Raw genomic sequence first — 12,027 nt, 5'->3', positions numbered from 1 at the left:
GACGTGACCTCTGGACCTCACTGCCCGATTTCCCCATCTGTAAAGTGTTCCCAACAGCGCTCAGCTACAGAATTAGGATGACAGTGAAGCAAGCTGATGTTTGCCAAGTGTTCTCAACAGCGCCTGCTCACAGTAAGTGCCACCAAGGCACTTGCTAGACAAAAACAGAAATCAGAACAGGAGGCACGCAGCGTGCAAGAGACAGCAGTGGCCCAGGTGCCAGGGAACCCGGGTTCTGGTCTGGTCTCACCTGGTCTGGTGCAAGTCCCTTCCTCTCTGGGCTCTGTAAGTTGGGGGGCAGGGGTTGGACACCTGCTGGCTGGCTCTCTGTCGGGCTTGTGATCCCGCATACCTGTGGCCTCTCCCTGGGCTGTGATTTCAGAACTGGGCCCAGGGAGGGTGAAACTGGAGCCAGGCTATTTGTGCCCTGAGAAAGGAGTGGCAGCCAGGCCTTCTGTGAAACTCCCATGCTGCCTCGGAAGCCAGGTAACAGAGCCGCCTCTGTGAAGGGGCCGATTGTGTGGCTGGGCCAATGGATCTCCACTATGCCCTATCCTCTCTCTGCTTTCTCTTTTCTTCCTCTTGAACAGAGAGAGAAAGGGGCCTTTGAAAGCTTCAAGTCTGAAACCACAGATATGTGAGGGTCCCGGGTCCAAGGTGGCTCAAGGCCACTTTCAAATACAGCTGCTCTCCTCCTGCCAGAGCGGCAGGTGCCTGGGCCTTGGAGCCTGTGTGCAGCCTGGTCTCCCGGCCCTGGCTGGGGTGGGCAGCAGCTCCAGTGGGCACAGGCTGGGCGGCCTCTTCCCCTTGGTCACCTGGAAGCAAGAGTCGGCCAGGTCAGGGGTCCAGAGGCGCTGAGCATCTGCCGTGATGTTTGGGGTGGGGGCCATGTGGGAGCTCCTGGCCAGGGTCTAACAGCGCAATCCTAAGGGGCTACGCTCTCAGTTCTGAGAAGGTGCCTGTCTCCGCCCACCCCTCAGTCGCAGGTCTGAGCCTGAGCAGGACCTCATCTAAGCTGTTCTTACCCCATCCCATCTAGCCACTCAGGACAGCTCCAACAGGGCAGAAGGCCAGAGCCGGCAGGGCCTCCTGGGCCCCAGCATCTCCCCCCCTCCCACTGCTGCCCCCAGAGCAGCAGGGATCCTACAACACAGCAGGAGAGGCTGTGGAGTGGGCCAGGGCCCCTCCTTATCTTCGGGAAAAGCATTCGCCAGGGAGTTCCCACGTGACCCATCCCTGGAGACCCTCTGTAGGTGGTCTGCAGCAGCAGCCCAGCTCCCCAAACCCAGCTCACCCGGTCACCCTGCGAGCCTTCCTAGGGCTCACCCTTCAGCCTGCCTGCCGCCTCTCCCTCTCTCCCTCAGGGCAGCCCCCCCCCCACGGAAACTCCACTCCCCAGCCACCTGGACAAGAGCCCTCACTCGTGGCCTTGGCTCGAGGCCGTCCCTCAGCCTGGAACTCTTTGTTTTTACTCTTGAGTTAGGAAAATCCAGGGCCGGGTTCCAATATCACCTGCTCGGAGAAGCTTCCCACTAGCAAGATTTAATCCTCTCTCCGAGTCCCGGGGCTGCTCCCACTGAGGACGTGTTCTCCTGTGCCCGCTTCCCCACCAGCCTGGGCCCCTGAGGGGCAGGGTCCCTGCTAAGCCCTCCTGCTGGTGCCCAGCCCGGGACCTGGCGCTTGGCAGGTGGCGCGATTGAGACAGGCAGAAGCGGCCACATCCGCCTCTGTCCCCAGGGGCGCAGCTGTGCAGCTGTAACGCTAGGCGGTAGAGCCAGGATAGATTCAGAGGGCAGTGACTTCACGGCGTGAAGGTGGAAGGCCGATCGCTTCTTGCCTCCATTGCTGCTGCTTATTGGAGCCGGGCTCACGGCGAGAGACCACCGATGCGGGGGAAGATGGGGACCCCAAGGCGCTCTCCACCAACGCTGCCTTCTTTTTTTTTTTTTTTTTTTTTTTTTTTTTTTTTTTTTTTGACAGGCAGAGTGGACAGTGAGAGAGAGAGACAGAGAGAAAGGTCTTCCTTTGCCGTTGGTTCACCCTCCAATGGCCGCCGCGGCCGGCGCACCGCGCTGATCCGATGGCAGGAGCCAGGAGCCAGGTGCTTTTCCTGGTCTCCCATGGGGTGCAGGGCACAAGCACCTGGGCCATCCTCCACTGCACTCCCTGGCCACAACAGAGAGCTGGCCTGGAAGAGGGGCAACCGGGACAGAATCCGGCGCCCCAACCGGGACTAGAACCCGGTGTGCTGGCGCCGCTAGGCGGAGGATTAGCCTAGTGAGCCGCGGCGCCGGCCTACCAATGCTGCCTTCTATTGTCTAGGGCCCGGGCGTGGGGAAGTCAGTCAAGAATGGCAAGACAAGGACCCACTGCTGTACTTTGAAGCCTGGGTGGCTAGACAAGATTCTGGGTTATCTAGAAAGGATACGCCTGGAGATATGGCCGGGTTAAAGTTCATGGAAGCTCAGGCCTGAAAGGGACCAGCCAAGTCCATCAATTCAGGCTGGGGATACTGAGGCCTAGGGGTGGACAGTAACTGTCCCAAGGCCAAGGTCATGTGAAGCACAAGAGACAGGGGCGCATCTGACCTCCAGTCCTGTGCACCCCAATCATTAGCAGGGATTTTTTTAAAAAGGATTTTTAAAATTCGTATTCAAAAGGCAGAGTGACAGACAGGGAGGGAGAGCGAGTGAGAATGTATCTGTCTGCTGGTTTATTTCTCCAGTTCCCCTGCAGCAGCCAGGACTGGGCCATGCTGGAGTCAGGAGGCAGGAGCTCCATCCGGGCCTCCCACAGGGATGACAGGTGCTCAAGCTCCTGGCCCGTCACCTCCTGCCTTCCCAGGTGCATTAGCAGGGCGCTGGATTGGAAGCAGAGGACTCAAACAAGCCCTCTGACATGGGATGTCCCAAGTGGTGGCTCAACCCACCGAGCCCCAATGCCTGCCCCTAGCAGAATCACTGAAATGGTATTGAAGTGGTGTTTCCCTCATGCATCACTGCCAAGTCAGAGTGGAGCGGTGCTTTTTAGAAGACATGAGACATTCCACTTTTCATTAAAAATACACCAAATGGTAAACATACTCAACTCAGTGACATCCACGACCTGCCTCCCCTGTGCTGGGCACTGACCTTGCACTTGGGGGATATGAGATGGCGTGAGATGAAGGCATGAGATGCAGACCCAGTAGATCACCTGGGAGTCCCTGGCACCACGCAGTTCCCCCCCTCCCCCAAACTGAGAGAACCACTAGCAAGCTTACGCTTCCCAGACCCTTGGCCTATGCGCTGCTGGCCTAGAGGTATTGTTTCCCCCAAGAAACACAACAATTCTACTGAACTGGAAAGTTGAAACTGCCACCAGGCCACATGGGCCACCATGCCACATTGGTCTCCTTGCGCAAAGGGGGAGGCACTGGGCTGGCAGGGGCGACTGATGCTGACTATCAGGAGGAAGCCGGATGCCTGCTGCACAGGGGAAGAGAGCACAGGCAGGGCTGGGGTACGGGAGACCCTGGGCTGTCTCGGTGCCGAAGGCCAAAGGAGCGCGATAGCGAGCGAACCCAGCCAGGACTCCAGATGGCTCGGGTCTTTCAGGAGGTGCCCCGCCAAGTAAGGACAACAACTAGCGAGGGGCCCATTGACCCAACGACCATGGGACCCATCACAGAACGAGGACTGTCGTGGCCTCACTGGACGAGCGTGTGCGTATGTGTGTGCGCGTGCGTATGTGTGTGCGCGTGTGCATGTGTGCGCGCATGTGTGTGCATGCACGTGTGTGTGCATGTGTGTGTGTGCACACGCGTGTGTGTGTAACAAACACCTTCGGCTTTCTCCCTCTTCCTCCCTTTTCGTGTATGGACATTGCCATCCTAGCGTTTAAGTGTGGTTTGCATCACAGCATTGGAGGACATCAAGGAGAAGAGGAAACATCACTGAACGACTTCACCTCTGGCGTCCTTCTGTGGCACATGGGGTAGTTGTGTCCTGCTGGGCAGTTATGACCTTGTGCCGTCTGTGGGGAGCAATCCGGACTGGACTGAGTTACTGGAATTAAGACTTATTCTATGCATCTGCTCTCCCACAATATGGCGCTGGGAGAGAAGTAAACAGCTTCCGCACAGCTGCCTCCAGTTCAGCTAATAAACTGTAGGACTTGCTCCTGATTGGAGAGCAGCGTACTCGGCGTGTGGGCAGCCGAGTTGGGATTGGCGGAGGAGGACTATAAAGGAGGAGAGAGACGGCATGCACCAGGAACATCTATGGGGAACATCTAAGGGAACCCGTGCAGCCCCCGAGAAAGCCGGCCGGCGGTGTGCCGCTCCCCTGCGGAAGTGGGGAATGCGGCCAGGGGGAACTGCCCTTCCACGGAGGTGGAAGGGATAGTAGCCAACCCGGGAAGAACCAGCAGCAAACCCGGGGAGGGCCGAGCAGACGAAAGAACAGCGCAGGGTCCTGTGTCGTTCCCCCACGAAGACGGGGAGCGACACCGTCTTTGCTTGGAACTGACTGTGGCTTAAGGAGATGCGTATGGGTGCTACATCGACAAGGAGTTGACTTGTCATGGTTGGTTCTATGTCTACTGGCCTGGGCCACAAGTGTGCCTTTAGGGGCAGTGCTGGGGGAGACTGACACTGCGGACAGGAGACTGAGTAGAGCGGTTGCCCCCCCCCCCATGCCGTGGGCCACATCCAATCTGCTGAAAGCCTGGGCAGAACCAAACGGCGCACCCCACCAGCTGGACCCGATCCTCTCTGCCAGACTGCCTCGGGCTGGGGCATAGGTTTCTGCCCTGCCTTTGGATCTGAACCCAACACTGGCTCTCCTCCTAGGTCCTCAGCTCGGGCCTTCAGGCTGGGACCAGGCTCTCGGCTCTCTGGGGTCCCCAGCTTGCTGACTGCACATCTTGGGCCTTGCTTGCCTCTATAACCACGGGAGTCCATTTGCTTAAAAGAAATAAATTCTCTCTCTCTCCCCCCTCCCTCCCCCTCTCCCTGTCTCTGTCTCTCCCTCTCTCCATCTTATTGCTTCTGCTTTTTCAGAGAACCCTAATAGAACACACTGCTGCAACAAGCAAGCCCTGTAAAGACAACATTATTCCAATGTCATTGTCCTCTAAGGAAACAAGAAGTGGAAAGTGCACACCTGACCCTCCCCCATCCTGCACCTGTGACCGTGCAGCCCCCCACCAGGGTGTACTCACATCAGGGTCCAACTCATCCAGCTCATTCTCCAGGGTCCTGAGCTCCTCCTCCGTTAGGGCTCCGAGGATTTCGTCCTCATCCAGGTCACGGTATTTCTCGAGCTCTCGTCTGTAGGACATCACGGATGAACTTGACTTTGTCCTGTTAGTCTCTGCTTCGATTGGCAACCTACCAGGAGGAGAAAAATCTTAGAGAAGCCCTTCTCGCGTTTGCTCCTTCCGAGCGAGTGGATGCCTATCTGTCACAAGGTGACCGGGCATGCGTCACGAGCAGCCAGGACCCTAATTCCATAGCGGGCTACATCTCTAACTCAACTGCAAGGTGATGGTCCTAAGGGCATATGACATAATGACCTGTAACCAGCACAGCCATCAGCTACAAGGCAATGGGTGATTATAAACAGCTTACGAGTGAGCGACAACTAATGGATACTTTAAGCAATTCGAACACTTTGTAGTACAACTTTCCACCCTCCAGCCCGTGCCCCAGTGGGAATGACTGCTGGAAATTCTGCCTGAAGCTCATTTTCTAAGTGTGTGTGTGCGTATGTGTGTGTGCATCCATGGTGAACTGAGTGTCTGTCCCACATAGGCCTTTCCCCTACAACATCTCACCCAATCCTCACAAAATGCAGTGCACGGTCATGGCCAACAGCTCCATGCTCCCAAGCGCCGACACTCTACGAGAGTCCTCTGTTGGAACCTTGAGGCAGTGTTTCCTATTACCCCATTTTACAGATGAGGATGTTGGGCTTGGAGGGGTGAAGGGACCCACTCACATCGTGCAACTAAGGCGCGGCAGAGCCACAGCCTGAACGCGAGGTCTGTTGGCTTTTTGAGCCTGCGCTGCTCCCACTGTTGTATCACAGAAAACTGTCTATCCTGGACACCCCCACCCACCCACCCCGTACACGTGTGAGGGAACTGGTTCAGAGGGAAGAGGTGGTTTGCCCAGGGCACCAGAGCCCATGCCAGCCACCTTCCAGGCCATACTGCAGAAGGTTCATCTCCTACTCCCCAGATTAGACACCTAGCCCCTAGCTTTGGCCCACGCATCTGCTATATCCCAGGGAAGAAACCAGGGGATGGCCAAGGGCACGACTCAGGACCCCCATGGGCCTTCCCGCCACACCACACTGCCCCTCTCCTAGCCTGGGAGGGACAACTGGGTCTCGTGCCCTTCTGTCCTCCTGCTTGATTAAAATTGTCTTATAACCAACCCAGTTCACACCTCCCTGTGTGGCCATAGCATCCCCTGGCCAAGCAGAGCTCCCCACAGCCCTGGCACTGGGTCTGCAGCTTGTGTTGATCCCAGTAGGCTTCCCCGTTAGTGGGGTGTGGGTTTGCGTCAGCCCCTGCTCCCCAAGGCCCTGCCCAGGACCATGCACACAGCAGAAAGCTTCTCACCAGGGTGAACCTGACCCCAAGTCTCTACCCGCCTTTGCCATCCGATCAGACTTGTCGCCTCTTAGAAAATATTCGCTTCCTGCAGAGCTATCATCTCCATGTGCGAGCCCCTCCCCACCTGCCCCTCAGCCTCCCTGGGCTACCCACAGAGCTGGTGGCTGGCAGGTGGGGCATCAGCTCGGGGCTTCAGTTCTGCAGACTCAGTGGGCTGGGTTGAGAGGATGAAGGCAGGGATCAGGGGGAAGTTTCTACAAGCCAAGAGTTGCCAAAGATCGCTGGCAACCACCGCACAGGGGCGAGGCCTGGAGCCCGGCGCTCAGAAGGAACCAGCATAGCCCCCAGAGCCGAGGAACAGCCCCAGCCCGGCCCCTGCTACCATCAGCGCCTCTCCTTCTTCACAGCAGGCTGTTCTAGACCCCAGGCAACCAAACGAAACCCATGGCTCATCTGTGACATGACTGACAGAACTTTCTGGAACATTGAGAAAGGAAAAACCAGGAAGAGACAACTAACCAATCCAAAAGCTAGGCTTTTTTGTCAGTTAAAAACAAGGGAATTAATGGGAAAAAAAGCAAAAAAAAAAAAAACAAAACTGAAGCCGAAGTTTCAGAGGCTAGGAGAAAAGGCCTGCCCTGGGACGGCGGATAGCGTTTCTCCCAGGGTTGTCTGCCTGGTGAGCTCCTCGTAGGAGGGACCGAGTCTGTGGCCCCCGCTGGCCAGCAAGGCCTGGCTTCCCAAATACAGAAAGCCCGGGGCCACCCTTTCCTGTCAGGGTGGCTCAGCGTGGTCTGACGTCGTCCCTTGACCAGACCCCAAGAATGCAACATTCAGACCATAAATGGGCCCCCTCCCCCGGTTCCCTTCTATTTACTCCCCAAGAAACAGGACCAGCTGCCAATGCTCCGGTATAGAAAAAAATCTTCCCGGAGGCCCTCGGAAAACAACCAAATTTGGTTTTTCTTAAATGGAGCCGGGAGAGGGAGAGGAATCTACCATCTCCCTTCGAGGCCAAGAGGGACCCTGATGAAGGGCTCAGGGGGCGTCCAGGACCCCAAACCCACAGCTCTCAGCTGGACTGCAGGTGCTCCAGGGGTGCAGGTCCACAGGGCTCGGGGCTGTTCTGCAGCGGTGTCTCTGGGAGGCACAGGTGGCAGAATTCCCCAACGGGGTGGGGGCCCATCTCCAGACACACCACCCAGGGGGAGCCACCCTGAATCAACGCCTCCATGTACCCACCCTGAGGTGCTGGTCAATTAAAAAACCCATCTCGGGAGGTTTGAAAAGCCCCTTCCAAGGTCCCGTTTCCTGGGGACATCGCGGAGCCGTGAGATGTGACATTAAATAAGCCGAGGAGAACCAACAACTGCAGACATAAACCAGGAAGCTGCCAGCTTCAAGCACTTTCCCCCGGCTGCTTCCCTGGGCTGGTTTCTATAAAGCAGGATTCTCCCGCTGTGGTCAGGGAACTGGATGCAGGGAAGAGCCAGGGCAGGAGGGAGGTGAGAGCGGGGTACAAACAGGGCCCGCTGAAGAGGCTATTGTACAGCTTAATCAAAGGCCCCTGTCTCCTAAAGAAACAGGTGTCAGCAGTGCGGTGCCAGCCTGGGTTGGAGGTTAGTTGTGTGCTACCTTCCTGGGTGACCCCTGCTTAGATCTGTCCCTGCGGCCTGGTGTAGGTTAAGCTGACACCTGTGAGGCCAGCATCCCAAAGGGGCAATGGTTCAAGTCCCGGCTGCTCCACTTCTGATCCAGCTCTCTGCTATGGCCTGGGAAAGCAGTAGAAGATGACCCAAGTCTTTGGGCCCCTGCACCCGTGTGGGAGACCAGGAAGAAGCTCCTGGCTCCTGGCTTCTGATTGGCTCAGCTCCGGCTTCTGTAGCCACTTTGGGAGTGGACCAGCAGATGGAAAACCTTTCTCTCTGTGTCTTGCCTTCTCTCTCTGTAACTCTGCCTTCCAAATAAATCTTTTTAAAAAAGTTTTTTAATAAAGAAAACAATGGAATGAAAAAAAGCTAAAAATCACTGGCCTAGGACTTGTATTCTGCTTGGCAAGAGGGCAGCAGTGCTCGCCACAGCACGGGGTCAGGAGCACGCAGTGCCAAGAAGCAGATGAGGACGCGCCCTGGGGTGGCACCCGGTCCGTGTTGGGTCAACAAGCATCAGCCACCACGGTGAGGCGCTGCTGCCGCTGCCGAAGTCTGCATCCCTCCCCACCACCGGGTGGGTCCTGCATCGTACTAGTCCCGTGTCCCCGGGATCTGGTCCTGCTCCTGGCCCAGAGCTGCCCACCGAGCAGGGGAGCACGGGCCTGGCTGAGTTCTGAGCCAGCATCCTTGCAACCTGGCGTCACTGCTTCTCTTTTTGGGTCCTCTGTTTTCCCATCTTCAAAACAGAAAGATCTGGCCAGATGTGGGCAGGCTTGGGGTCTAAGAAGGAAGGGGTAGGCAGGAAGTGGGTGCTGAAGCCACTGGGCTGCCCGGCGTGGCCCCCCTGAGCTGCAGTGGCTCCCGCACTCCCAGAGTCAGAATTGGGAGAAGTGTGAGGGCAGCTCAACACACAAAACACACAGTTCCGCGTCTTCTGAACCCTGTGTCCACTTGACCCTGACCGCACGCCTGGCCACCTGCTTCTCCAGAGCCTCTGTTAGATACGAGAAAACCAGAATTCATAAGCTGTGCCAGAAGGCAAAGCTCGGCAGACCAGACAGCAGCAATCAGTGGGTCAAGGGCTGAGGCCGAGGCTCGGGAAGCCCCGGCGACGAGGGTCCCTCCCCGCAGCAGGTGCTGTGGCTTCTGCTGACGGCCTCTCCCGCAGCCGCCTGTGTGGGGACCCTGGGAGCAGGCACTTGAGCGGCCCCGTCTTGATTTGCAGAGGGACGTCCCTGAGTTCAGGAAGAGCTGAGTCACAAGTTCAAGTGCGTATTTCCCAGTTACACCATCTTCCTACTGCAGCCAGAGGGAGCATCTTGGGGATGGGCAGGGAGGGGTCGGTTGGCAGAGGCCCTCCTTCAAACACCATCTCTGGCATGCGTGCCCCTCACTTCTGGAAGACCCTTTGGCTAGAGGGACTTGATGTCGTGATCCCTCGTCACCACATCCGCATCCCAGGACAATGCCATCTGCCTTCCTCTCTGGAGCCTCTCTCTCCCTCTGGCTGCAGGGACTCAAGAGCAGGTGCGACCTTCTTTGTCCCTCCTACCCTCCTTCAGGGTACCTCTCAGACACGCCTCCACTCTCAGCTGATTGGACACAGTGGCCACGGAGTGATTGGCAGCTCAGTGACCTATCAAGATGACCTAGGACCAGAAAAACTGGAGTTGGGCAAATGAGCCCCCTTCATTGCTTAGCATTTGTCTTATTTTCCTGGCAGTGTACCCACAAAAGAAACACCTTAAACAACAGAAATGTGTTGGCTCCCAGTTCCCCGGGCTAGGAACCCAAAATCAAGGTGTCAACAAGGTTGGTCCCCTCTGGGGCCCGGGACAAGCTGCTCCAGGCTCTCTCCTGGCTCTGCTGGCCCCAGGCGTACCTTGGCTTCCCCCAACCCTGTGCCCCTACATTGTCTTCCCTTTGTATGCATTCAGAATTCAAATTCTCCATTTTATAAGGATACAGTCCTACTGGAATAAGTCTTCCCTAATGAATTCATCTTTCTCTCTTTTTAATATTTATTTGAGAGGCAGCATCAGAGACCTCCCTTCTACTGGTTTGCTCCCCAAATGCCCACAATGGCCAGGCCTGGGCCAGAGCCGGGGATGCAATCCAAATCTCCCATGTGGGCGGCACCTGCCCAGTCACTTGAGCCACCACACTGGCTGCCTTCCAGGCTCTGCAGTGGCAGGAAGCTGGAACCAGGAGCCAGGACCACGAATGGAATCTAGATCCTCCGCTCCTGAAGGCAGGCATCATAACTACTAAGTCAGATGCCCACTCCTTAATGACCTCACTGTACTGTGATCACCTGCAAAGACCCTGCTTCCAAATAAGGTCCCATTCTCAGTCTTTTAGGAGGAGACACATTTGCACCTGCCGCAGCACTGAAGTGGGACATAAAGGGAGAATGGGCCAGTGGCAGGGGAAGCTGATGACCACACTGAGCACGTAGAAGCTGAAGCTAAGGAAAGAGACCTGGCCGGGGAGCGGGAGTCCCCCCCAGGGAGGAAAAGCCGAGCCTCTCCCTGCATCTCCACAATGCCCTGCCCTGCTTCCTCAGGCCTGCATGGCCACGGCACGAGTGGCTTCCCCGCGGGCCCTGTCCCCCGAGGCCCGCCCCTCCACGCTCACACTGCGTGCTCTGCTTCCCTCCTGAGCATCTCTCCCGGGGCTCCACGCTCCTCTCTGTTCTCACGCTGCCCTGGCTGGGCCTCATCTCTGCCCGTGCAGGCTGTCACCAGCCATGAGCCGCCGCCGCCGTTCAGCTGAACCTCTCGGCCCAGAACACCCCCCCACCCCGAGCCCCGGAACCCTCCAGGGCAGTGCCGCCTGGAGTGCACAGGTGCAGCCCTGAGCCCAGACCCCACCGCACCACCCACTCGCCTGGACAGCAGCCTCTGGCCACCGCTGTCTCCTTCCTGTCCCTGAATTTCACCTTACGCGAGGTGCCTTCAGAAAGCCCGCGGTGTGCATTATCAAAAAACGATGCATGGACTTCAAAACTCTTTTGTATCAAAATCAGATTCTCTTTCAGTTCTATTTCCGTGAGCTTTGCGGGGTGCCCTCCTGTGAGTGTTAGGGTCCGGCCATTGTCTGTGCCTGGGACCCTCTGACTGGGACGTCTTTGTCCCCACTCTCCCTTCTCCTGGCACCTGCCGATATTATCGATGTCCTTAGGGCCATGTCCTGCTCCCACCCCGCCCCCCTCCAACCCCCAAATCATGATAAACAGAGCCCAACCTCCCTGGTTGGCTATCAGAGACCTGGAGGCTGTCCCAGCCCCGCTGGCCCCAGGTTCCTCCCCGGCTCCTGATCCCAGCTTAGGCTTTCCCCGCCGTCCGCGCCACATGGGGCATCCCTAGAGTTTCCGTCCCAGAGGCCACGCCCGCACTGTCCTGTCAGCTTGAAGCCTCTCCCCACTTCCGAGCTCCTGGACCTCTTGATCTGCACAACCCCCGCCAGGGCTCCCCAACCCTCTGGCACCCCTTCTCTGCCTCGCAGCCTCAGGAAGCAGCCCGGCCTGGGTGAGGGCAGCCACCCCAGCTGCCATCTCCACATCTTGGTGCCCAGCCCCGAGCCACGGCGCCATAACCTCAGGCGGACCCGAATAGCTGGTGGTGACATGGACCGCTGGGAGCAGGATGGACAACAGGATCCAAGCCCCGTCCCCAGAGCCCTCGGCTGGGGGTGGGATTGGCGGTTGGGGGGTGGCGTGTGGAAGGGGTAGATGGTGAATAGTGTGAGTTTCAGGCGGCTTCACTTGCTC

At 57.5% G+C, this 12,027-nt stretch overlaps 1 protein-coding gene across 2 annotated transcripts in view; it reads right to left on the bottom strand.

Moving 5' to 3' along the window:
• Nucleotides 1-12,027, bottom strand: part of TMOD1 (tropomodulin 1) — an 84,837-nt gene that overhangs the window by 59,089 nt on the left and 13,721 nt on the right. For both annotated transcript variants that reach the window (XM_051856318.3, XM_089318688.1), the window contains exon 2: nucleotides 5,203-5,371. In XM_051856318.3, coding sequence (XP_051712278.1) covers nucleotides 5,203-5,322 — 120 coding nt within the window. In that variant the 5' untranslated portion in view covers nucleotides 5,323-5,371. The remainder of the gene's footprint in view (nucleotides 1-5,202; nucleotides 5,372-12,027) is intronic.

Source organism: Oryctolagus cuniculus, chromosome 1, assembly GCF_051225735.1.
Source record: "Oryctolagus cuniculus isolate XC-2025 breed Fujian yellow rabbit chromosome 1, ASM5122573v1, whole genome shotgun sequence".
Lineage (NCBI taxonomy): Eukaryota > Metazoa > Chordata > Mammalia > Lagomorpha > Leporidae > Oryctolagus > Oryctolagus cuniculus.
Note: the sequence above shows the minus strand (reverse complement) of the source record. Positions and strands in the feature narration are given on the sequence as shown.